This window comes from Hyla sarda, chromosome 3 (genome assembly GCF_029499605.1).
Source record: "Hyla sarda isolate aHylSar1 chromosome 3, aHylSar1.hap1, whole genome shotgun sequence".
NCBI classification, from domain to species: domain Eukaryota; kingdom Metazoa; phylum Chordata; class Amphibia; order Anura; family Hylidae; genus Hyla; species Hyla sarda.
The window spans coordinates 245,565,300-245,590,779 of NC_079191.1; the positions used below are offsets into that span (position 1 = coordinate 245,565,300).

The window sequence follows — 25,480 nt, forward strand, 5'->3', positions numbered from 1 at the left end:
CTTGGGGTGACTATGGCCCCCGCCGCACTAAATAACCACTCTCATGGCACACTACTGGCTGGGCAGGACAGCCTTCCCAGGGCAAACTCTGCCTGTTGCGGCCACAAATCAAGTTTGGCTACTCAGAAGTCCAGCGGATCTTCAAGGTGTGTTGGCATGGGAATGTCAAGGTATGCCACCACCTGCTGGTTCAGGTCCTGCTTCAGGTCTACCTGCTGCTGATGAGTTACTTCACTATGCGGGTGAAGAAAGGTACTCACCAGCGACTGTAGACTCAGGCTGCTGCTGATGGAGCTGATACTGCTCCTGCCACCCCTCCCCAGCAGCCATGGCAGTGGAGGTGAGCACAGAGGTCTCCCTGAGTCAGAACTGCGAGAGGATGGACGATGGTGCTGATAGGCATCGGCCAACTGACTACGTAGGATGTCTCTGTAGTAGGTCAGTTTGTCCTCCCTCACAGGTGTAAAAAAGGCCCCCATTTTGTGCTGGAAGCGAGGGTCCAATAAGGTGGAGAGACAGAACTGATCTCGCTGCCAAATGGTGACAATTCAGCGGTCAATACGCAAGCAACTGAGCATGCATTGTGCCATTTGTGCAAGTGACTCGGAGGGACTCCCTGCCTCCATCTCCACTGCATACTGCCACGGTGTGTCATGGTCTTCTGTCTCACCTTCCTCATAATAACCCTCTAGCTCCTCTGGCTGCTCCTGCTCCTCCTCTCCTGCCAGATGACTAGAAAATCCACCCATTTTGCAAAACCTAAACTGTGCTGCACTGTGCCCCTCCCCCTCCTCCAGTTCAGCCCCCACAGGGCTCATGTGGCCGTGAGATGTAGGCGCCAAGTCTCCAGTGCCCGTCCAGCCATTGTTTCCAACACGTGTTGTAGGAAATGAAGCAGTGTAATGATGTAGCTCATCCCATAATCCTGGCGACTGACTAATAACGTGGCTTCCTTAAAGGGCCTGAGCAAACGGCATGTGTCATGTATGAGCTGCCACTGGTTGACATTGAAGTTACACCGGGGAGTCCCCCTATCCGCTTGGATCACCAAGAAATCGATGATGGCTTTTCTCTGTTCGTACAGTCGATCCAACATATGGAGGGTGTAATTCCAACGTGTGGCAACGTCGCAGATCAGACTATGTTGGGGGATACCATTCTGACGCTGAAGCTCAAGGAGGGTGTACGAGTGGCTGAAGTGCATCCAGGGTTTCCTTCCCATTGTTAAGATGTCTTGCAAATGGGGGGAACACTTCAGGAACCGCTTGACAACCAGATTGAACACGTGTGCCATGCAGGGCCCATGGTTCAGCCTTCCTTGTCGCAGCACAGACAAGATGCTCTTCCCGTTATTAGTCACCATGGTTCCCATGTACAAGTTTTCGTGGAGTAAGCCATGCTCCGATTTCTTTATTAATTACTTTTAGCAGTTCCTCCCCTGTGTGACTCCGTTCGCCAAGGCAAACCATGTGAAGAACAGCGTGACACCGCCATGCCCTGCACACATGGTATGCTGGAGGGGCACTGAGACTTGTCCTTGCAGTGGAAACAGTGGAGGATGAGGAGGCGGAGTCGCACACTGTCACAGGACCAACGGCCTGAGAGCGTGGAGGAGGAAGCAGCGTGACCTGTCCAAGTTGGTGTTGTGGCTGTGAAGGAACCACATTCACCCTGACTGTATTGTCCCTGACCATAGTTACAGCTCCAGACATAGGCGCTGCCGTGCACTTTGGTACACACCGACAGGCTCAAGGACTGGCCCACCTTTTCTTCCACAACATTATGCAGGGCTGGTACTGCCTTCTTCACAAAGAAATGACTCTCCACCTCTGCTCAGCACAAGTCATCAGTTCTCTGAAAGGTGCAGAGTCCACCACTTGAAAAGGGAGGGACTGCAGCACCAGCAACTTGGACAGGAGCACATTCAGCTTCTGCGCCGTTGGATGAGTGGGTGCATACTGTTGTCTCTTGGACATGGCTTCGCCGATGGATTGCTGGCGGAATGACTGACTCAAAGTAGGAGAAGCAGGAGCATCTGGAGTGACAGAAGGAGGGTATGACACACAGCTCCCTTCGGCTGAGGTGGTGGAGCCTTGGCTGGCTGAAACAGGGAGTGGCGTGCCACTGGGTGATGCAGCAGGCTGGACCATCACATCTTAGCCACAGTTCACCCAGGCCGATTTATGGTGGCGCAACATATGTTGACGCAGGGCCGTGGTGCCAACATTGGGACCCTGGCCGCACTACACCTTCTGCCGACACATCTTGCATGTGGCCATGTAAACCTCCTCCAAATGCTTGATGAAAATCTGCCACACCGCTGAGCTGATTTTCCCACCAACAGTCCGCACTAATTGACTGCTACTGCCGCCATCTCCAGGAACCCCTGTTCCACTACCTCCCTGGAAGGTAGGCTGCTGTAAAGCAGGTGGTGTCCCCCGGGCATGTTTGGCTCCAGACTTTCCACTTCTGCCACCATGCTGACTGCCAACCATGCTCCCACCTTGCTGGCTCAGCTGCTGCCTCACGGGCAACCTGCAACCCTCTTCTACTGATGATGGGATCACCCAGCTCCTAATTGCAATCGGCTTCATCATCATCATTAACAAGTGTCTGCACGTCACTGATGTCCTCCTCAGGTTCCTCAACAGTGTCTGCTTCAGGACTCTGAACTCTGGCAACACCACCTCCCACGTCACTCTCCTCATCACTACTTGCCCGCCTAGCATAGGAAGCGGCAGATGTCTCCTCCACTTCTTGGCTGGGCAGTAGCTGCTGACTGTCCTCTATTAGATCGTCCTCACTGAAATGTGGAGCTGAACCCACAGCATAAGGTACTTCTGTAGGGGAGGGAACAGCATAGGACAGAGGCAATGGGAGGACAGGGAATGCTCCTGGGCCATGCAAACTGAGGGTTGTGCCTGAGGAAACCACTGACTGTTGACTGGGGGTATCAGATGTCACACTGGATGACAGTGTTAGCAAATAAATGATGGCAGATGGGTTGCTGGTCGAGACACGACCGCTAGCTGATACCAGGAGATCAGGCCTCTAGCTGCAACTCCTGCTGCCACTCACCTCTAGACTGCTGTGACCTCAGCCTGCGCCTGATGAATTTAGGCCTCTGCCGCTCCTCTGTGCAAGTCCTGGCACTTTTCTGCCTGACATACTTAGTGTGCGTATATGAGGAGAGTACAATACGCTTCACTATGCTTAAAACAGTATTTGTCTAGAACAGCAGCAGGTATGTATTTTTGGCGGCCCTTTTACAGTAACTAGGCCCTTAAGACTTTATCAGGAACAAAATGGTACAACTCTTAGATGTACGTATGTGGTATGCACTTATGAGGGCAGTAGAATGCGCTACACTTAAAAAGGTAATTGTGCACAACACCAGCAGTAAACACCAGTGCTGCAGCACACAGTCGCTGTGTACTACACCCAAAATTGCACTTTCTCTCTCAATCTCACTCCCTTCCCTGTCAGTACTTCTAATCAGGATATGTGTTTAAGCTGAAACGCTGCTGTTCCTCTGTGCAACACACTGCTGTAGACAGTGACTGGGAAATGAATCACTGCAGTAAGATTGTTTTTCTGTGAAACACACATTGCTCTCTGTCCCTCTCTCTGTGCAACAGAACGCTGACTTGACTAGGAGGTGAATCGATGCTGGAAAAAGCTTTTATGTGTAACACAACGCTGTCTGTCCCTATACATCTTTCTGCAGTGAAAGGATGAAGTGACTGGCCTCAATATGGCTGCCGATTATATAGGGCTGTGACATCACAGGGATGGCTGGCTGCTGATAGGCTGCATGCTGCATGTGATTCAGGGTCATCCCGCCTACCCTTGCTCCCGCCTTCCCAGGATTCCTTGCCCCATGTCCTCACATGTGGATCCGGCATTTTAGATGCCCTGAAGCCTGGACTGCACTAAATGTAGTAATTTAATGAAGCGATTTGCGCAATAGAATCGCAGCGATATTCGCATTTGTTGCGAATCAAATTTTTCCTGAAACTCGGGAGGAATTCGGATTCGTCAGATTCGATTCACTCATCTCTAGTTTTAGCCATATATTTATGTTAAAAATGTGATGCTATAGATCAGGAAAAAAGTTCCAGTGTTTACTAAGGAAATTTTTAACTATTTACTGTATTTACTTATTATTATGCTTACAGCATTAAATTCTTTTCTTCTTTTAATCTAGAGCATTCCATTACAAGAAAATTATTCTATATCGAAGAAATGGGGATCTTACTTTGCAGACTCTATTTCTGGAGCTAAGACCTCACAGGATACACTGAGTGTGACATGGTGCTGTTCCAGTATTAGAAATTACAGCACAATAACTATCCCAAGCATTACAGCGATTGTAGGTAAGAACTTCGATCTTAACTATATGTTTTGTATTTTTAACCTGTTAAGGACCCAGGGTGTACCTTTACACCCTGAGTCCGCTCCCGATCTATAACTCGGGGCCACGGGTCGGGCCCGGGACCCGTGGCTAATAGCTTGCGGCATTGATTGCGCTGCCGCGCGCTATTAACCCTTTAGACGCGGCGTTCAAATTTGAATTTTCAAAAATGAAAGTGAAACCATGCCAGTTAGCTCAGGGAGCTGTTCGGGATAGCCGCGGTGAAATCGCGGCATCCTGAAAAGCTTACAGGACAGCTGGAGGGTCCCTACCTGCCTCCTCACTGTCCGATTGCCGAATGACTGCTCAGTGCCTGAGATCCAGGCATGAGCAGTCAAGCGGCAGAATCATCGATCACTGGTTTCTCATAAGATCAGTGTGTGCAGTGTTATAGGTCCCTATGGGAGCTATAACACTGCAAAAAAAAGTGAAAACAAAAAGTGAATAAAGATCATTTAACCCCTCCTCTATTAAAAGTTTGAATCACCCCCCTTTTCCCATAAAAAAAACTGTGTAAATAAAAATAAAAATAAACATATGTGGTATTGCCGCGTGCGGAAATGTCCGAATTATAAAAATATATAATTAATTAAACCGCACGGTCAATGGCGAAAAATTCCAAAGTTCAAAATAGTGCATTTTTGGTCACTTTTTATATCATGAAAAAATGAATAAGTCATATCAATAAGTCATATCAATGCAAAAATGGTACCGCTAAAAAGTTCATATCACGGCGCAAAAAATGAGCCCTCATACCGCCCCATACGCGGAAAAATAAAAAAGTTATAGGGGTCAGAAGAGGACAATTTTAAACGTATAAATTTTCCTGCATGTAGTTTAGATTTTTTCCAGAAGTACGACAAAATCAAACCTACATAAGTAGGGTATCATTTTAACCGTATGGACCTACAGAATAAAGAGAAGGTGTCATTTTTACCGAAAAATGTACTGTGCAGAAACGGAAGCCCCCAAAAGGCGTTTTTTTTTAAATATTTTGTCTCGCATTGATTTTTTTTCCGTTTCGCCGTAGATTTTTGGGTAAAATGACTGACGTCATTACAAAGTAGAATTGGTGGCGCAAAAAATAAGCCATCATATGGATTTTTGTTACGCCGAGCGCTCCGGGTCCCCGCTCCTCCCCGGAGCGCTCGCAGCATCTTCTCAGTCGCAGCGCCCCGGTCAGACCTGCTGACTGGGTGCGCTGCAATATCACTCTCAGCCGGGATGGGATTCGCGATGCGGGAGGCGCCCGCTCGCAATGCGCATCCCGGCTCCCGTACCTGACCCGTTCCCCGTCTGTCTTGTCCCTGCAATTTAAAGGGCCACTGCGCCACTGATTGGCGCAGCAGGCTTAATCAGTATGTTCACCTGTGCACTCCCTACTTATACCTCACTTCCCCTGCACTCCCTCGCCGGATCTTGTTGCCATTGTGCCAGTGAAAGCGTTTACTTGTGTGTTCCTAGCCTGTGTTCCAGACCTCCTGCCGTTGCCCCTGACTACGATCCTTGCTGCCTGCCCTGACCTTCTGCTATGTCCGACCTTGCTCTTGTCTACTCCCTTGTACCGTGCTTATCTTCAGCAGTCAGAGAGGTTGAGCCGTTGCTGGTGGATACGACCTGGTTACTACCGCCGCTGCAAGACCATCCCGCTTTGCGGCGGGCTCTGGTGAATACCAGTAGCAACTTAGAACCGGTCCACCAACACGGTCCACGCCAATCCCTCTCTGGCACAGAGGATCCACCTCCAGCCAGCCGAATCGTGACAGTAGATCCGGACATGGATCCCGCTGAAGTCCCACTGCCAGTTGTCGCCGACCTCACCACGGTGGTCGCCCAGCAGTCGCAACAGATAGCACAACAAGGCCACCAGCTGTCTCAACTGACCGTGATGCTACAGCAGCTATTACCACAGCTCCAGCAACAATCTCCTCCGCCAGCTCCTGCACCTCCTCCGCAGCGAGTGGCCGCTTCCGGCCTACGATTATCCTTGCCGGATAAATTTGATGGGGACTCTAAGTTTTGCCGTGGCTTTCTTTCGCAATGTTCCCTGCATTTGGAGATTATGTCGGACCAGTTTCCTACTGAAAGGTCTAAGGTGGCTTTCGTAGTCAGCCTTCTGTCTGGGAAAGCTCTGTCATGGGCCACACCGCTCTGGGACCGCAATGACCCTGTCACTGCCTCTGTACACTCCTTCTTCACGGAGATTCGAAGTGTCTTTGAGGAACCTGCTCGAGCCTCTTCTGCTGAGACTGCCCTGCTGAACCTGGTCCAGGGTAATTCTTCTGTTGGCGAGTACGCCATCCAATTCCGTACTCTTGCCTCCGAATTATCCTGGAATAATGAGGCCCTCTGCGCGACCTTTAAAAAAGGCCTATCCAGCAACATCAAAGATGTTGAAATTCCTGCTAACCTGCATGAACTTATTCATCTTGCCACCCGCATTGACATGCGTTTTTCCGAAAGGCGTCAGGAGCTCCGCCAGGATATGGACTTTGTTCGCACAAGGCGGTTTCTCTCCCCGGCTCCTCTCTCCTCTGGTCCTCTGCAATCCGTTCCTGTGCCTCCCGCCGTGGAGGCTATGCAAGTTGACCGGTCTCGCTTGACACCTCAAGAGAGGACACGACGCCGCATGGAGAATCTTTGCCTGTACTGTGCCGGTACCGAACACTTCTTGAAGGATTGTCCTATCCATCCTCCCCGCCTGGAAAGACGTACGCTGACTCCGCACAAAGGTGAGACAGTTCTTGATGTGAACTCGGCTTCTCCACGCCTTACTGTGCCTGTGCGGATATCTTCTTCTACCTTCTCCTTCTCTGCTATGGCCTTCTTGGATTCCGGATCTGCAGGAAATTTTATTTTGGCCTCTCTCATCAACAGCTTCAACATCCCGGTGACCAGTCTCGCCAGACCCCTCTACATCAATTCTGTTAACAATGAAAGATTGGACTGTACCATGCGTTACCGCACGGAACCTCTCCTAATGTGCATCGGACCCCATCACGAAAAAATTGAATTTTTGGTCCTCTCCAACTGCACTTCTGAAATTCTTCTTGGATTACCGTGGCTTCAACGCCATTCCCCAACCCTTGATTGGTCCACAGGAGAAATCAAGAACTGGGGTACTTCTTGTCTCTGGGACTGTCTTAAACCGGTTCCCAGTACTCCCTGTGGTGACCCTGTGGTTCCCCCTGTATCCGGTCTTCCTAAGGCTTATATGGACTATGCTGATGTTTTTTGCAAAAAGCAAGCAGAGACTTTACCTCCTCACAGGCCTTATGACTGTCCTATTGACCTCCTCCCGGGTACTACTCCCCCCCGGGGCAGAATCTATCCTCTGTCTGCTCCAGAGACTCTAGCCATGTCGGAGTACATCCAGGAGAATTTAAAAAAGGGGTTTATCCGCAAGTCCTCCTCTCCTGCCGGAGCTGGATTTTTTTTTGTGTCCAAAAAAGATGACTCCCTACGCCCTTGCATTGATTACCGCGGACTTAATAAAATCACGGTAAAAAACTGCTACCCCTTACCTCTTATCTCGGAACTCTTTGATCGCCTACAAGGCGCCCACATCTTTACCAAACTGGACTTAAGAGGTGCTTATAATCTCATCCGCATCAGGGAGGGGGACGAATGGAAGACCGCATTTAACACCAGAGAGGGACACTTTGAGTATCTGGTCATGCCCTTTGGCCTGTGCAACGCCCCTGCCGTCTTCCAAGACTTTGTTAATGAAATTTTTCGTGATCTCCTATATTCCTGTGTTGTGGTTTATCTGGACGATATTCTGATTTTTTCTGCCAACTTAGAAGAACACCGCCGGCATGTCTGCATGGTTCTTCAGAGACTTCGGGACAATCAACTTTATGCCAAAATGGAGAAATGTCTCTTTGCATGTCAATCTCTTCCTTATACTTGGTCTCTGGCCAGGGACTACAAATGGACCCAGATAAACTATCTGCCGTCTTAGATTGGCCACGCCCCTCCGGACTCCGTGCCATCCAACGTTTTTTGGGGTTCGCCAATTATTACAGACAATTTATTCCACACTTTTCCACTATTGTGGCCCCTATCGTGGCTTTAACCAAGAAAAATGCCAATCCAGGTCTCCCCAAGCGGAAGACGCATTTAAACATTTCAAGTCTGCCTTTTCTTCTGCTCCCGTGCTCTCCAGACCTGACCCATCTAAACCCTTTCTATTGGAGGTAGATGCCTCCTCTGTGGGAGCTGGAGCTGTCCTTCTACAAAAGAATTCTTCCGGGCATGCTGTTACTTGTGGGTTTTTTTCTAGGACCTTCTCTCCGGCGGAGAGAAACTACTCCATTGGTGATCGAGAACTACTGGCCATTAAATTGGCGCTTGAGGAATGGAGGCACCTGCTGGAGGGATCAAAATTTCCAGTTATCATATACACTGATCACAAGAATCTCTCCTATCTCCAGTCCGCCCAACGACTGAACCCTCGCCAGGCTAGGTGGTCGTTGTTCTTTGCCCGTTTTAACTTTGAAATCCATTTTTGCCCTGCTGACAAGGACATTAGGGCCGATGCCCTCTCTCGTTCCTCTGATGCCTCTGAAGTAGAGGTCTCTCCGCAACACATCATTCCTCCTGACTGTCTGATCTCCACTTCTCCAGCCTCCATCAGGCAAACTCCTCCAGGGAAGACCTTCGTTTCTCCACGCCAGCATCTCGGGATTCTCAAATGGGGACACTCCTCCCACCTCGCAGGCCATGCGGGCATCAAAAAATCCTTGCAACTCATCTCTCATTTTTATTGGTGGCCGACTCCTCGCCAGAAGCCTGCTGGTCTCCTTCATCCTCTGCCTGTTCCTGAACAGCCTTGGTCACAGATTGGTATGGATTTTATTACGGACTTGCCCTCATCCCGTGGCAACACAGTTGTTTGGGTGGTCGTTGATCGATTTTCCAAGATGGCACATTTTATTCCTCTTCCTGGTCTTCCTTCAGCGCCTCAGTTGGCAAAGCAATTTTTTGTACACATTTTTCGCCTTCACGGTTTGCCCATGCATATCGTCTCGGATAGAGGCATCCAATTCGTGTATAAATTCTGGAGGGCCCTCTGTAAACAGCTCTAGATCAAATTAAACTTCTCTTCTTCTTATCATCCCCAATCCAATGGGCAAGTAGAAAGAATTAATCAGGTCCTGGGTGACTATTTACGGCATTTTGTTTCCTCCCGCCAGGATGACTGGGCAGATCTTCTACCATGGGCCGAATTCTCATACAACTTCAAAGTCTCCAAATCTTCTGCTAAATCCCCATTTTTCGTGGTGTACGGCCGTCACCCTCTTCCCCCCCTCCCTACTCCCTTGCCCTCTGGTTTGCCCGCTGTGGATGAAGTGACTCGTGATCTTTCCACCATATGGAAAGAGACCCAAAATTCTCCTTTACAGGCTTCATCCCGGATGAAAAGATTTGGCGATAAGAAAAGAAGAACTCCCCCCATTTTTGCTCCCGGAGACAAGGTATGGCTCTCCGCTAAATATGTCCGCTTTCGTGTCCTCAGTTACAAACTGGGACCACGCTATCTTGGCCCTTTCAAAGTCTTGTGCCAGATTAACCCTGTCTCTTACAAACTCCTTCTTCCTCCTTCTCTTCGTATTCCCAATGCCTTCCATGTCTCTCTCCTTAAACCACTCATCATTAACCGCTTCTCTCCCAAACTTGTTTCTCCCACTCCTGTTTCCGGTTCTTCTGACGTCTTCTCCGTGAAGGAGATTCTGGCCTCCAAGACTGTCAGAGGAAAAAAAAATTTTTGGGTGGATTGGGAAGGCTGTGGCCCAGAGGAGAGATCCCGGGAACCTGAGGACAACATCCTAGACAAAAGTCTTATCCTCAGGTTCTCAGGCTCCAAGAAGAGTACTGTTACACCGAGCGCTCCGGGTCCCCGCTCCTCCCCGGAGCGCTCGCAGCATCTTCTCAGTCGCAGCGCCCCAGTCAGACCTGCTGACCGGGTGCGCTGCAATATCACTCTCAGCCGGGATGCGATTCGCGATGCGGGAGGTGCCCGCTCGCGATGCGCATCCCGGCTCCCGTACCTGACCCGTTCCCCGTCTGTCTTGTCCCGGCGCGCGCTGCCCCGCTCCTTAGGGCGCGCGCGCGCCGGGTCTCTGCAATTTAAAGGGCTACTGCGCCACTGATTGGCGCAGCAGGCTTAATCAGTATGTTCACCTGTGCACTCCCTACTTATACCTCACTTCCCCTGCACTCCCTCGCCGGATCTTGTTGCAATTGTGCCAGTGAAAGCGTTTCCTTGTGTGTTCCTAGCCTGTGTTCCAGACCTCCTGCCGTTGCCCCTGACTACGATCCTTGCTGCCTGCCCTGACCTTCTGCTATGTCCGACCTTGCTCTTGTCTACTCCCTTGTACCGCGCTTATCTTCAGCAGTCAGAGAGGTTGAGCCGTTGCTGGTGGATACGACCTGGTTGCTACCGCCGCTGCAAGACCATCCCGCTTTGCGGCTGGGCTCTGGTGAATACCAGTAGCAACTTTGAACCGGTCCACCAACACGGTCCACGCCAATCCCTCTCTGGCACAGAGGATCCAGCCAGCCGAATCGTGACAATTTTTAGGTGAAAGATTGAAAGAGTTATGATTTTTTAAAGGTAAGGAGGAAAAAACGAAAATGCAAAAACGGAAAAACCCCGGGTGCTTAAGGGGTTAAAGGGTTGTACACAATTACAGTATACTGAGTATTTTTCTTGCCCTGGCTTTATCATGCTCACTAGAAAAATCTCCCATCATATGTTAAGTGCATCTGTCAATTATATAATATAATGGCATTCACTTAACAAATACTTCATGAAAAACTATTGAAAAGCACAAGACATCCAAATTCCTGTGATTGGGTTAGTTTTACAGAAAATTACAAGATAAAAGGAAAAATAGAGAATATTTTCCTATCATTCTTATTAGAAACAAATCAAACATCTGCTGCTTGTGCATTGCCCATATAACGTTTCAGGTTAATGATATCTGCCTAGTTAAAATATGAGAGTGAGGACCCTTTCATTCCCAGCCGATTATGCAGCTTCTCTTATGGACTGAATATGGGGACTCACACTCCTGTGAGCCCCAGCAGCAACATTTCAGGATGCCGGATCCATGAGATGTTTCTAAATACTACACCTGGATGAATATTTTTTTTTTTACTTATATATCATATTGTATGGAACTATTTTAAATATTCTTTGGATAAAGTACAAAAAGAAAACACAATCTCACTGGTTGTGTGTATTTTTCTGTGTGTATATATAATATGTGTTACGCCGAGCGTTCCGGGTCCCTGCTCCTCCCCGAAGCGCTCGCGGCGTTTCTCTCCCTGCACGCCCCGGTCAGACCCGCTGACCGGGAGCGCTGCACTGACATTGCCGGCGGGGATGCGATTCGCATAGCGGGACGCGCCCGCCCGCGAATCGCATCCCAAGTCACTTACCTGTCCCGGTCCCCGGCTGTCATGCTCTGGCACGCGCCGCTCCGCTCTCTAGGGCGCACGCGCCAGCTCTCTGAGATTTAAAGGGCCAGTGCACCAATGATGGTGCCTGGCCCAATCACCCTGATTAGCTTGCACCTGTTCCTTGCCCATATAACCTCACTTCCTCTGCACTTCCTTGCCGGATCTTGTTGCCTTGTGCCTTGAGAAAGCTTTTACTGTGTTACCCATACTGTGTTCCTGACCTCCTGCTATTTCACCATTGACTACGAACCTAGCCGCCTGCCCCGACCTTCTGCTACGTCTGACCTTGCTCTTGTCTACTCCCTTGTACCGCGCTTATCTCAGCAGTCAGAGAGGTTGAGCCGTTGCCAGTGGATACGACCTGGTTGCTACCGCCGCTGCAAGACCATCCCGCTTTGCGGCGGGCTCTGGTGAATACCAGTAGCAACTTAGAACCGGTCCGCCGACACGGTCCACGCCAATCCCTCTCTGGCATGAAGGATCCACCTCCAGCCTGCCGAATCGTGACAATATGGTGCCTATCAGCAATTTATAGCAAGAGGTTATCCACAATAATTTTTATGATCACCGTTGACAGCTGCTGATGTTAACATAACATAACACTGGAAGGTGTAAAAAAGACATAGAGGGACATTTATCATTGTCTCTAGAGCCTTTTTTACCTTATATTGGGTGCATGAAATGTCGCACAAGTGCCAAAGAACTTTTTTGTGAGTTTTGGCTGTAAGCAAAAAGCTAGAAAACGATCTTACAAAAGTTAATTTCAGTTTTTAATTTTGCAGTGGTAATGCATTTATCAAGTGCGAATGACGCACTAAGTCTCCAACCCCTCCAAACACCGCAAATTTACACCATTCCAGACTTGGCTTACGAAACTGTATTTGGAGAGCGCTTTTAAAAAGTCACACAGAAGTCACAGAAAAGTCACACAGAAGAGGTGGAATCATACAAAGTGGTGTTCTGAAGTTATTTATTGTCATTTGCTTAAGTTCACCAAATTTATCAACCCCCCCTCCCTTGATAGCATGATAAATATGTCGCACATAAGCAAAACCAGAGCAAAAATAATTGACTTTAGAACACACTTTCAATAATAAATCCCTCCATAGCCAGTCAGACTGGCAGAGTTTGTGCAGATATGGGTGATTAAATCAGGTCAGGGCAGGTAGAGTTCTTTCAGAATCGGGGCACAGGGTAGGCAGCAGACAGAAGAATGGTGGAATGACCAGCTGGATCAATTCACAAGGAGCAGCAACATATACATACATCTATATTTCTATCTAAAAAGGAGTCCTTTAAATTGATGCAGCTGAGCCAGGATTGGTGAGAATTGCAAAATGCGACACTCACTGGCCCTTTTAATCTAAAATGTTAGCTTGAATGCATAAACACTAGGAACTGGCTGGAGAATGGCAATGTCAGGGAGCCCGTCACTACTTAGAAAGTGGAATGAGGAAGTGGTGAGTATGCCGTGCAGCGGCAACCAGGACAAAAATTATATTCACCTACCAGTATTAATTTCAATAATTTCTTAATGACAACTATTGGATAAAACACAAAATTCACTTTTGTTTTTGATAAATCATTTATTGATATTGATATTTTAAACCAATTTAGTAAGAATGGAATATACAGACATGTGGAATTAGAGCTTTTTCACTATGCTGCACGTTTCCGGTATCTAGATGTACAATGCATGCCAAAAGTCTTTCGACTCTTTAACGTTTTTCACATCCTGTAATGTTCTCACCTTGAGCTAAAATCAACAACATTTAAGTAGTTCCCCCCCATTATCTACACTTAAAACCCTATAAGTGTCAGCTGTGAGACCTTATAAATAAAGGGGGCGAGTCTTTCCAAATCCTGTCCAATCACCTGAATTTACCACAGGTGACTCCAATCAAGGTGTAGAAACATCTCAGAGATGATCAAGAGAAATGGGAGTCCCAGAGCTAAATATTAAGTGCCAGAGCGAAGGATCTGAATTACAGGTGATTTTTTTAACTCCTTAAAGGTGTACTCCACTGGAAAACATTTTTTTAAATCAACTGGTGCCAGAAAGTTAAACAGATTTGTAAAGTAAAGATTTATAAAAAAAAATCTTAATCTTTCAGTACTTATCATCTGCTGTAGGTACCAGAGGAAGTTTTCTTTTTGAATTTCCTTTCTGTCTGACCACAGTGCTCTCTGCTGACACCTCTGTCCATTTTAGGAACTGTCCAGAGTAGGAGCAAATCTCCATAGTACAAATCTGTTTAACTTTATGGCACCAGTTGATTAACCTGTTCAGGGCGCAGGGCGTATGCATATGCCCTGCATCCTGAGTTTTTAAGGACGTAGGGCGTATAGATTCGCCCGTGGGAATTCCGGTCCCCGCCGCTAGCCGGTTGGGGACCGGACCGGAATGCCTGCTGAAATCATTCAGCAGGCATCCCGGCACAACGACGAGAGACTCCCCCCCCCCCCCCCCCCCCCATGTCGGCGATCGGAGAAAATCGCATGTCAATTCAGACATGCGATTTTCTACTATTCCAGGCTGATCGGTCTCTGGTGACCCGATCGCCCGGAAAATAGAGATGATCGGAGCTGTCAGCGCCGATCATCCTGAGGGATAGGAGCGAGGTTGAAATGCTGCAACCTCCTCCTATCCCCTGCCATTAGTCAGCACTGAGTGCTGACCAATGGCAGTTGAAGATGAGGGGTTGCCATGGAAACCCCCCCGCTCTGCCCACCCCTTGATGTCGGGCAGAACGGTTGGAGAAGATGGCGGCCGGTACCTGTGGAGAAGATGCCGTGGGGACCGCCGATCGTCGGTGACATCAGCGGAGATCAGCGGCGCAGGTAGGGAGGCGACGGTGTGGAGCATGAAGGGAGGTGGCAGTAAAGCGATCTTTACTGCTGCCTTCCTAGTGGAAGCCAAACTGCAACTCCCAGCATGCTGGGAGTTTTAGTTTTCCAACAACTGGAGGATTACAGTATGGAGACCACTATTACAGTGGTGCCCAAATGGTAGCCCTCCAGATGTTGCAAAATTTTCTAAATTTTCATGAAATTATGGGATTTTTCACCAACAAAGGATGCAAGTAACGACAAAAATTTACCACTAAAATAAAGTAGAATATATCACGAAAAACTATATCAGAATAATCGGTAAAAGCATCCCAGAGTTAATAATACTTGAAGTGATAGTGGTCAGAATTGCAAAAAATGGCTCCGCCCTTAAGGTGAAAATGAGCTGCGTCCTTAAAGCGTACCTGTCATAGTGCAAAAAAAAAGCATATAAGCATTTATCTGCTGGTGAGTTACTTATTCATTGTGCAGGCTGGAGGGTGCATGTCAGTCTGTCTCCCTCACAGGAGCAAGCCTGTGCAGTCAACCAATCAGTACTCTCTACTCTGTAACCCTTTCCTCTCTGGTTTTATGCTGTGTCATGTGTCAAAGGAAGATACTTGGAGCTTGCCTGCAGTAATCAGAAGACATCATGGTGAATTCATAACAGGATAAAATGTATAAATATAAGAATAGATCTTTATAAAATTAGTGCTAGGATTTTTTAGATAAAAGTACAGCATTTTTATGAATACATGTTGTATCTGTTTTATCTTCTCCTTGTAAAGCTGGATGCTAATCAGCATAGCTGTCACTATGTGTGTCATTCATCTTTCACAGACTCCTGAATGTCTGATCAACTTCTTTGTCATTCAGGAGTCCGAGAAAGCTTTGACTATTTCAGCATGCTGGGAGTTGTAGTTTAGTAACAACTGAAGCTGCAATGTTTGTAAATAACTGTGTTAGAGCAGTGTTGCCTCCAGCTGTTGTAAAACTACAGCTCCCAGCATGTCCACACATCCTTTATCTGTAGTTTTGCATACACTCAATAGAAATCTCCTATACTGGATATCTGTATGCTTTACGGCTGGTATCCAGTATGCTGTAAAATCTAGACTAGTCTGTCTGGCTAAAAGACAGGCGACCCCTAGTAGCAGATATTTTGAGCTTGAATTTCAGGTGAAAATGTAAATTTTTTTTTAACAGGTGTATATTGTGAAATGTCATATTATAATGAGTCCTGCAATATATGAAAAGTTTTTAACAATGACAGTGCCCCTTTAAGGGGTTAAAAAAAATGTTTTCCAGTGGAGTACTCCTTTAAGGACAATATGGTCTTTTTTTGTTTTTTCATCTTTTCCTTCTCGTTTTATCCACAAATCCATATGAGGGCTTGTTTTTCTGCGAGACCAATTGTACTTTGTAATGACAACTTTCATTCGACCATAAAAAGTATGGGGAAACTAAATAAACATTATTTGTGGCGGGAAATTGGAAAGAAAACCGCAAGTTTGCAATTTTAAGGAGTTAAGTTTTTAAACAATGTATTTTACAGTAAAACAGTCATGTTCCCTTTATTCTGTGGGTCAAAACTAATAAAATTATACTCATGTTTATACATGCTTTTCTATTATTGTACTACTTTTTTAAAAAGTCTAAGTTTTTGACCAAAATAAGTTTAAAATTTACCTATTCTGACCCCTTATAACTTGATGAGTTTCATTAAGCCCCCTTATGCTTCAGATAGCATTATCAGTATTGATCATGGCATATGAAAGGTTAATGGCTGGCCTCAGTATGCTTGCTGATGTCAGCCATTAACAGCAAGACCCTCAGGCTATTAAGCGAGTGCAGATCCTGCACTTGCTTTAGAGTCCGAATGAGGCTCCTGCATCCTCTAGGGGTTAATACATTTGCAAAAAAAATTAAATAAAATTCTGTCTCCACTTTGTCATTTTGGGGTATTGAGTGCAGAATGATGCGGGGAAACTTTTTATTTCTGCACACTGCTGCAACAGAACAGCACAAGGGTGCACTAAGGGAAAAAGCCTGAAAACTTTCTAAATGCATTATATCTTATTGTAATAGGCAGTCCCTGGTTAATGACTGGTAAGATATGCATTATTTTATAATTGATGTAGCATATAATATTCCACTTTAACACTGAGTCTTGTAAGCACTGCAAACTACAACAATGATATTGACACCAATAAAAACAACATCACATTGACATAGGTTTACAAGACTACATTCTTTGTTTTACAAAAATTTCTAGAAAAGTGATAAGGATGAAACATGGATTTATGAATGATAATTGTCATTATTTATGTAAAACCAACACATGGCAAAGTCCTGTGTGCAGTTATAGATGGATTCAGAGTCGGGTTTGAGTAAATGCTTGTTCCTTGTTCCTGATTGGATCATGTTGACCTGGAAAGAAGGGATATCCCAATCCCAGTAAAAACACAGTGGCCCTGATTTTCTAAAGTCCAACTGACTTTTTTTCTCGTTCTATGCGCCTAAATTTTTGTCGCACCATCCGTGCGACTAATTCTGCGCCCCGATTTTACACCGCACAACCTACACTTTTGAAGATACTCGGAGTGTTTTTTTATTACAAAAAAATGGGCGTGTTCCCAACAAAAAGCAGAAATTACTCAGAGTACTTCCAAAATCACTCCTGAAAAAGTGTGAGTTTGGCTCACAGAATAACCGACAGCCAAGAGGATGTGTAAAAACTACCAAAAGCGAGTGATTTTGGCAAAGGCACAGCTTAACGTGGTGGGGAGTGCTTAAACTATTTTTTATTTTTTTCCCCATTATTTTACAGTTCTACACAAGGATTTTTAGAACATGCAATGCATTTTAAACTTTAAAATATGCCTTTAATTGTACAAATATATTTTTTGGGGGGAGTTTAAACTCCTATATTAGATGGTCTAAGTCCATTAATTTTTTTTTAGTTCTATCTTGTTGTTTAATTGCCATTAAATCCTGTTTTGCTTGTTTGGTTTGGCACATGCTCTTAATAATTTGTATTCTATATCCATGTTTTTTCGTTTTTTTTCTTTTAATCCGCAGTATGTGCGACATATTTTCCCGTGCGACACAAAAAATAACCCATGCGACAGAAAATGAACCGATACGTGCGACACATTAGTAAATCAGCTCCCAGAAAAAGAGTAATGAAATCTAAAACACTCTAGAAAGAACACTCGGATTTTAGTAAATCAGGGCCAGTGAATCTCGTAAGAGGGAGATAAGGAAGGACACCATCTTTCAGTGAGATACCTGCCCTGATCATCTTAGCCTTTGCATCAAAGATTGCTTCAAAGCATTCATTACAATTATGAAGTTTTACATTTATAATCTTTTTACCTTGTTTTTATTTTTCCCTACTTTACCCCAATGTACTTGTCCACCGTACATTTTCTCCAAAATTTTAAACCGCAAAAACCCAAATCACTCCTTGACATAATATTCCTCATAAAACTTCTTGGGGTATATTTTTAAAAAATGGGCCACCAGGTCACTTGCATGGGGGTTTCCAAGTTAGGCCTCAAATGGGCACAGTGCTCTCACCCCTGAGCCCTGTCATATTTGCCTCAAGTAAAAAAAAAAGTTTAGGATGTTGAAGCAGCACGTACTGGGTACAGAGCAGTTGATGGGAAAATTATTATTATTATTATTTTTTTTTTGAGTGGGTGGGTACACAGTATTTTGGTAGGAAAATTGCAAATTTCTTCTTTTTCCCTCATTGCTGTGCACCCAATCCAGCAAAATAAATTTACAAAACACCTGTGGGTAGAAATATTCACTGCACACATAGCCACAATCTTTGAGGGGAGTTTCAAATGTTATTTTCCTTTTATTTCTCCTTTCATATTTTCAGTCAACAGTTTAGGGCCACATATAAAATGTTCCCAGAATGATGAAGCAGAGCATAGGGCTTGGGGTGGGCACATGTTTACTCTTGTCATGCTTTGGGTTCATCATACTGGATACAGAGTTGACTTATCAGTAGGAAAATGGCAATTCTTATTTTTCACACACTGCTTTACATGCATTCCTTGAAAATAAAGGATGAAACACCCTGCGGTCATAATGTTCACCTTATCCCTACACACATTCCTCAGTGGGTGTACTTTTTGTAACTGGGTCACATGTCACTCCTTCTTTTTTGAGCCCTGTTGTGCGCGCATATGGGATATTTTCATGCTCAGGAGAACTTGGGTTACAAATTTTGGGTGATTTTTCTCAGTTTATCCCCTGTGAAAATAGAAAAGATAGGGGTTATACCAGCATTTTTATGTAAAAAATCACATTTTTCATTTTATGGTGTAAATGCTCATTGTACCCCTTCTTACATTTTTTGAGGGTGTAGTTTCCAAAATGGTGTCACATGTGAGGGGGTCCACTGTTTTGGAACAATGAAAACGTGACATGGCCTCCAACTTCAATTCTAGTCAAATCCTATATTCAAAAGCCCAATTATGCATCTTCTCTTCTGAGCCCTGCTGTGCCACCCACACAGCACATTATATCCACTTATGGGGTATTTTCATACTTGGGAGAACTTTTTTCACCAGCACTTTAGAGCGCAAATTTTTTTTTTTCATAACCCACTGTTCCAAAATTGTGTTAAACACTTTCCTTGAGGGGTTTAGTTTCCAAAATGGAGTTGCATGTTGGGGGTTTCCACTGTCTGGGTACCATTAGGGCTTTGTAAATGCGACATGGCTTTCGAAAACAATTCAAATTCAAATTCTCTCATCAAAAATCAAATAGTGCTCCTTCTTTTCTATGCCCTGCCATGTGTCCGCAGAACACTTTATGTGCACATATGGGATATTTCCTTACTCAGGAAAAATTGGGTTACAAATTTTATGGGGCTTTTTCTCCTTTTGAAAGTAAAAAAATAGGGATTATACCAGCATTTTAGTGTTAAGATTTTTTATTTTTATGGCCCTTTGTTCCAAAATTGTGTTTGTGGTGTGTAAATGTTCACTGCACTCCTTGTTACATTTCTTGAGGGGTGTAGTTTCCATAATGGAGTAACTTTTGGGGGATTTCTCATGTTTTAACACACCAAAGCCTCTGCAATCATGAAATGGTACTCAAAAAATGCCCAAATCAAAAGGATGCCACAAAATCCACTAGGTGCTCCTTCATGTCTGAGACCGATGGTTAACTCAAGTAACACACTACAGCCTTATATGTGATATCTCTACAAAGGACAGAATTAGGGCAATAAATATTGAGTATTATTTTTTTGTTAAGATTTCAACTTTTCTCCGACATTTTGCTGCTATTCCTGTGAAACACCTAGAGGGTTAACAAACCCTTAAGGGTGCAGTTTTTATAATGGGGTCACTTATGGGGGATTTCTAACATGAAGGCCCCTCAAATCTACTTTAAAACTGAACTGGTCCCTGATCATTTCAGATTTTGATATTTGTGTGAAAATTTGAAAAATTGCTGCTAAACTTTGAAGCCCTCTAATGTCTTTAAAAAGTGAAAACATGTCAACTTAATGATGCCAACATAAATAAGACATACTGCATATGTGAATCAATATGTAATGTATTTGGCATGACCATTTTCTTACAAGCAGAGAATTTTAAATTTAGAAAAATGTAAATTTTATAAAATTTTTGCATTTTCACAAAGAAACGCTGCAAGTATCGAGAAAAAAATACCACTATGATAAAGTAGAATATGTCATGTAAATTTCAGAATCAGTGCAATATATAAAAGCATCGCAGAGTTATAAATGCAGAAAGTGACACAAGTTAGATTTAACGAATTTGGCTGTGTCCAGGCGGGACAACTTTGTAACGTATTCTAACTGCTTTATGATACATAAGGCATATTTATGTTGTGTGTGTACAGTTATTATGAAGCAAGCTCAGGAGCTGAGCATGCTTCATTGCCAGTGAGTGTAAGCTGCTGGCCCCCATTGTTAATGATGTCAATTAACCCTTTAAATGCCATGATCATTACCGATTTAAAAGACACAGTGCCAGGTGCCTGAGGGTTCAGAGGTCAGAGCAGGACCTCTGAAGTGCAGTGCGGCAGTCCTGACCAGCTAATATAGCAGCCAGAGGCCTTGGTCAGCAAAAAATAAATAAAATGCGATCAAAAAGTCCTATCAAACTTAAAATGGCACGGAAGAACTACAGATCTTGTCATAAATATAAGATAGAGCTAGGTATAAGGCTAACCATTAGATAAGGTAGGGACAAGTACGATTCATAAGTATTCAGAATATTGGGCAGACTAGATGGGCCAAATGGCTCTTATCTGCCGGCACATTCTATCTACATGTCAAAAGATTTTTTAAGTGTAGGTTCACACGCAGTGCATCTGCAGCATATTTCACACTACAGGAAATATGCTGCAGTTTCTGCTACAGCCCTATGTGTGCAGTAAGGTTGGGAGGCGAGCCTAGTGCACTGACGTAACTATGATGCGTGGGCCTGTCTTTAACCCCTTAAGGACCAAGGACAAACCAGTATGTCCTGAATCCTCTCCCTTACTATAACACAGGGTCCACGGCCGGGACCCGTGGCTAATAGCACGTGGCATTGATCGCGGTGCCGCGCGATATTAACCCTTTAGACGCGACGTTCAAAGTTGAACGCTGTGTCTAAAGTGAAAGTAAACCAATGCCGGTTAGCTCAGGGAGCTGTTTGGGATTGCCGCGGCATCCCGAACAGCTTACAGGACAGCAGGAGGGTCCCTACTTTCCTCCTCGCTGTCCGATCGCTGAATGACTGCTCAGTGCCTGAGATCCAGGCATGAGCAGTCAAGCGGCAGAATCATTGATCAATGGTTTCCTATGAGAAACCATTGATCAATGTAAAAGATCAGTGTGTGTAGTGTTATAGCCCCATATGGGAGCTATAACATTGCAAAAAAAAAAGTGAATACATTTAACCCCTTCCTTAATTAAAGTTTGAATCACCCCCCCCTTTTCCCATTAAAAAATAAATAAAGTGAAAATAAAAATAAACATATGTGGTATCGCCGCGCGTGGAAATGTCCGAATTATAAAAATATATCATTAACTAAATCACACAGTCAATGGCGTACGTGCAAAAACAATTCCAGAGTCCAAAATTGTGTATTTTTGATCACTTTTTATATAATGAAAAAATGAATAAAAAGCGATCAAAAAGTCCAATCAATACAAAAATGGTACCGCTAAAAACTTCAGATCACAGCACAAAAAATGAGCCCTCATACCGTCCCATACGCGAAAAAATTTAAAAGTTATAGGGGTCAGAAAATGACAATTTTAAACGTATACATTTTCCTGCATGTAGCTATGATTTTTTCCAGAAGTACGATAAAATCAAACCTACATAAGTAGGGTATCATTTTAATCTTATGGACCTATAGAATAAAGATAAGGTGTCATTTTTACCGAAATTGGTGGCGCAAAAAATTTAATTTAAATAAAATAAAATAGTTATGATTTTTTAAAGGTAAGGAGGAAAAAATGAAAGTGCAAAAACGGAAAAACCCCTGGTACTTAAGGGATTAAACCTTACTGTACCTTCTGCTCATATCATAATGTGTAGCCTAATTTTGTGTGCTCAACGTATTTCCTGCAGCTTTAAATACGAAAGGGATACACTACATGTGATCCTACCCTAAATGTAACATTTTATATTTGCTTATAATGTTGATTCATGCAAAGTTTGTTGAACTGATCAATGGAATAAAGGTGAACAGTATAATATATACATGTAAGGAAGTTATGTAGTATTATTATTTTTTTCTTTCAGATTTGCCTCTGGATTATAAATTTACCAGATTTGCAGGCAGTAATGCAGACATCGATGGCTACTACCCCCAGCCTCCTGCAATCCTCTTATCTCAGAGCATAGAAGGTGCTGCTACATAATTGGAGCTACCAGTCCTAATAGACGTAACATGACCTCTGAAATGGCTGTAACTGTTGTAAACTTTTATGTAAATCAACAACTCTGGTTGAATATGCCTTTTCAAGACAAGTGTTTCTTTATTAAATGATTCCACGTCTGTTAGTTGATAGGTAAATAAGTAGGATAAACCAAATGTTTTGTAACAGTATTTTGTATTCATTTTGAAGGAAAATTTGTGACCCAAAGTTTGTAAAAATCTAAGTTTTAAAGTTAACATACATAGTTTTAGTGTTGGTTATCAACCATGTTTTCACTTATTCCATTACATTAGTCCTACCGATAGATAGTAATGGGGGTGAAAGTAATTTTGGTCATAAATTCATGTATCAAACGTTGTGCAATACAAAAAAATGTAATCTGTGTGCCATATTGCCCCTAAATACCAACAATGTTATAATATATGGCAAAAACGAAGCACAAAGCATCACATTACAATTGCCACCATTTAGATTGTTTACACTACGCTTGTGTTCCTGAATACACGAAGCATACATCTAACATATCTATCATTACCGTTTGGCCATTATGTGTCTATATAGTTTTTTTTTAAACGCAACTGTAAATTGACTAGTAAGGGTATGTTCACATAACATATATACATATACCATGTAATGTGTTGCAGAAACCCTAAGGTAGCCTCTGATTTCGGTTATATACTCTTCTTAAGGTCATAGACACAGATTAGACTTATTCATTTGGCCTAACTAGTGTCCGCTTCTGTCCTTTAAAGGGGTACTTCGGTGGAAAACTTTTTTTTTTTTAAATCAACTGGTGCCAGAAAGCTAAACAGATTTGTAAATTACTTCTATTAAAAAATCTTAATCCTTCCAGTACTTATTAGCTGCTGAATACTACAGAGGAAATTTTTTATTTTTGAAACGCAGTGCTCTCTGCTGACATCTCTGTCCATTTTAAGAAAATCCCCATAGCAAACATATGCTGCTCTGGACAGTTCCTAAAATGGACAGAGATGTCAGCAGAGAGCATTGTTCTCGTGATGTCAGCAGAGAGCACTTTGTTCCAAAAAGAAAATAATTTCCTCCACCGGAGTAGCCCTTTAAGCAATATGTTCAGAATAAGTGACATGTTACTTATTCCGTTGTATTTGAAATAAGTGCTAAAAAAAATGTTCTGCAATTTACAGTGTTAGGTGCAGCATGTATTCCCATTGTATAATTTTTGGTGCATATTTTGCGCACCAAAATGCATGCTGAAAACCTTCATGTGAACCTGGTCTAATAGTGAGTGAAATATTAGGATCAGTAATCAGAACAAAATACTATATATATATATATATATATATATATATATATATATATTTTATTATTTTTTTTTATAAATGTAACCACTATCAGGCTGTATTCAGGTGGATAATATTTAAAACCAAGAACAGCAACTAATTAATGAGACAAATATTACTATGAATACATAAACCCAGATTTATCAAGCCCATAAGAACCAATTGCAGGTCAGCTTTCTTATCTTACCAAGCTCTGGTGACATGAAAGCTGAGCTGTGATTGGTTGTTATTGGCAAACCAGGCAGTTTTGGTTTCTTTGGTTTCAGGCAGATTGATAAATCTGGGCCGAAGTATTGTTTTTCTATCCATAGTGCAGAAAAGGATTTACAGCTCTGACCTTCAGAAGAAAGTGAACTGTTTTTTATTTGGGAACATAGGGGGATATTTATCAAAGTTTTTTTCTGTCTTAATTTGTCGCAAAGAAAGTCGCAGTCTAAATACGTGCGACTTTTGCTCTAGAGGATTTTTAGAACATGGTGCTTTCTAGTCTATTTTAGACGGAAATGCATTGGAAAATGCATTGGTGCTGAATTTATCAAAAGCGATTTTTCAGCGACAAGTCGCATCGGCTGAAAGTACGCCGAAATGTCAGACCATGCTGGAGCAGGTTTAAATACAGTCTAAAGCATAGATCCCGAAGTCCATGCGCAGAATTTATCAAGAGCCGTGCACCATTTGATAAATTAGGCGCACAATAGACCGGCCTAACCCTCTGTGGTTTGGTCTATATTGATGCGGGACATAGACAGCTATGATAAATATCCCCCATAGTCTCTCCACACTTGCCTTCCTTTTCTTTCTGGTTTAATTCCTGGTTGGTTAACATTTGTTTGCAGTACTGTAGCATTTCCCCAATAAACGTGTTGAAATCATTTTTGTATGTTTAAGAAAATGTGTTTTGTACAGATTCATTACGGGAAGTGTTCTAAGTTTTCCTTCCACTCCTAAAATGGGAAATCTAAAAATATCAAAAAGTACAAGTTGCTGAAAATAAATCTTTTATGATAATTTACACTTACTTACACAGTGTTAGTACCTAATAGATCATGTAAATGACAGTTTTGTGCTAGAAATTGCCAAATTTCCCTCAACAGAGGAACTGATTCCAGTCTATACGAATGATTTGTATTTAAATATAACAATTCATATCTAGTGTTATGTTCATCTGCACAGTTGTGAATTGTGATGCCTATAACTTTATGGTCTTCGCTCTCTGGTATATAACTTTAAAATGTTGAGTACAATAAAAAAAAAATATGCTGCAGATCTCCACAACATTCTCAGTTATAGAATTCATTAATTTTAGCAAGTTTAAAAGAAAAAAATAAAAAAAATAAAAACTGGATAACAGTACATTGCTATAAGCTTTAGTTAGATGTAAAGTCAGCAAACACTTAATCATTCATTTCCTCTTTCCTCTTAAAATGATGTATACATGTACTAAGGTCATCATGGCTTATCTGGGTTATATTTCAGTCTAAAGCATTACTGTGATGTGAAAAATTTTGATAGCAC

General features: G+C 43.5%; 1 protein-coding gene across 2 annotated transcripts in view; it reads left to right on the forward strand.

The window, feature by feature from the left end:
- The window catches only part of NT5DC1 (5'-nucleotidase domain containing 1), a 417,176-nt gene extending 393,747 nt beyond the window's left edge, over nt 1-23,429 (forward strand). For both annotated transcript variants that reach the window (XM_056566365.1, XM_056566366.1), the window contains exons 12-13: nt 4,208-4,376; nt 22,507-23,429. In XM_056566365.1, the coding sequence (XP_056422340.1) occupies nt 4,208-4,376; nt 22,507-22,625 (288 nt within the window). In that variant the 3' untranslated portion in view covers nt 22,626-23,429. The remainder of the gene's footprint in view (nt 1-4,207; nt 4,377-22,506) is intronic.
- The last annotated feature ends 2,051 nt before the right edge of the window (nt 23,430-25,480 follow it).